Below are 1,266 nucleotides of genomic sequence, written 5' to 3'. Positions count from 1 at the left end.
CCGTTTTCACTTTTTAATAAAAGAAAAATGATATAATTATTTAATTTTTCAAACTGAGACTCACTGGCTTTGGCTCATTTTCTGTGAAGAACATATATCAGAATACATATTTAATGACCACACACCATACACCCCCCCCACACATTTCTATTACATATAAGATGTTCGGGTCCACTGGACCAGGGGCTAATAGAAGTGTGGAAATTGATGTTCTGTGTACCACACACACACTGTCTCACACTGTCTCACACACACACACACACACACTAAATGTGTCAAAACAACGTGGGTCGTAATAACTTACTTTATAATCTTTGGATTCTGGAGAAAGTATCAAGTCTTGTCGAGTCAGAGGGCTCAAGTCCGAGTGAAGTCACGAGTCACTGACGTTAGTAAGTCCAAGTCGAGTTGCAAGTCTCTCTACATTTTGTCAAGTCCAGTCTAAAGTCATCAAATTGATGACTCGAGTCATGCGACTCGAGTCTTACCCAAGTCAGAGTCATGCGACTCGAGTCCGACCCGAGTTCAAGTCATGCGACTCAAGTCCGACCCAAGTCCAAGTCATGCGACCCAAGTCCGACCCGAGTCCAAGTCATATGACTCAAGTCTGACTTGAGTTAGAGTCATACGACTCAAGTCCACACCTCTAGGTGAGGTAATGAAAAAGAGAAGAGAAGTGACCCAGGGGTCAGTCACCCCCCTGTACCCCCCCTCACCTGCATGTTGGCCATTTGCTTCTGCAGACAAACCCTGGCTTCCTGGGCCAGGCCCAGCTGCTGCTGGTACCACTGCCTGACCTGCTGCAGGGACTCGATCTCAGCCTGGGACGTCTTCAGTCGGCTCTGCAGCGTGCTGCGCTCCAGCTGAACCTGTTGGTACTGGTTCTGAAGAGTCGCCATCTGCTGACGCAGATCCTGAACTGTAAAAAAAAAAAAGCCGTTTGAGCGAGAAGAGCCAACCTCTGCCTCCGTCACAATACTCACCGGTGTTGTCCCGCGTGCTGACCGTGTTCTGCATCTCCTCCACCTTTGCCATCAGCCGGTTGTACTGCTCTTCTGCCACCTTCAGGTCGTTGCCCAGAGAGGCCAGACCGGCGTTCTTGGTTTTCAGGTTTCCCTGCAGCTCCATCATGGACTTCTCCAGTTGGTTGCAGCTCTGCCGCAGCGTGCTGACCTCCGAGCTCAGGACGCTCCGCCTCTCCTGGCTCACCTGAGCCTCCTCCGTCATGGCCTGCAACTGAGCGTTGACCGTGGTCAGCTGGGCCTG

General features: G+C 50.6%; 1 protein-coding gene across 1 annotated transcript in view; it reads right to left on the bottom strand.

Annotated features, from left to right (window-relative positions):
* Positions 1-1,266, bottom strand: part of LOC103398969 (golgin subfamily A member 3-like) — a gene marked incomplete at its 3' end in the record, with an annotated part of 8,308 nt that overhangs the window by 1,717 nt on the left and 5,325 nt on the right. Inside the window, exons 6-7 of the mRNA XM_025053924.1 lie at positions 984-1,263; positions 717-919 (exon numbers count right to left, since the gene is read on the bottom strand). Of these exons, the coding sequence (XP_024909692.1) occupies positions 717-919; positions 984-1,263 (483 nt within the window). The remainder of the gene's footprint in view (positions 1-716; positions 920-983; positions 1,264-1,266) is intronic.

The sequence above is a fragment of the Cynoglossus semilaevis genome, unplaced genomic scaffold (genome assembly GCF_000523025.1).
Source record: "Cynoglossus semilaevis isolate Cse_v1.0 unplaced genomic scaffold, Cse_v1.0 scaffold489, whole genome shotgun sequence".
NCBI classification, from domain to species: Eukaryota; Metazoa; Chordata; class Actinopteri; order Pleuronectiformes; family Cynoglossidae; genus Cynoglossus; species Cynoglossus semilaevis.
The sequence above is the reverse complement of the archived record's forward strand: the minus strand, read 5'-3'. Positions and strand labels throughout refer to the sequence as shown.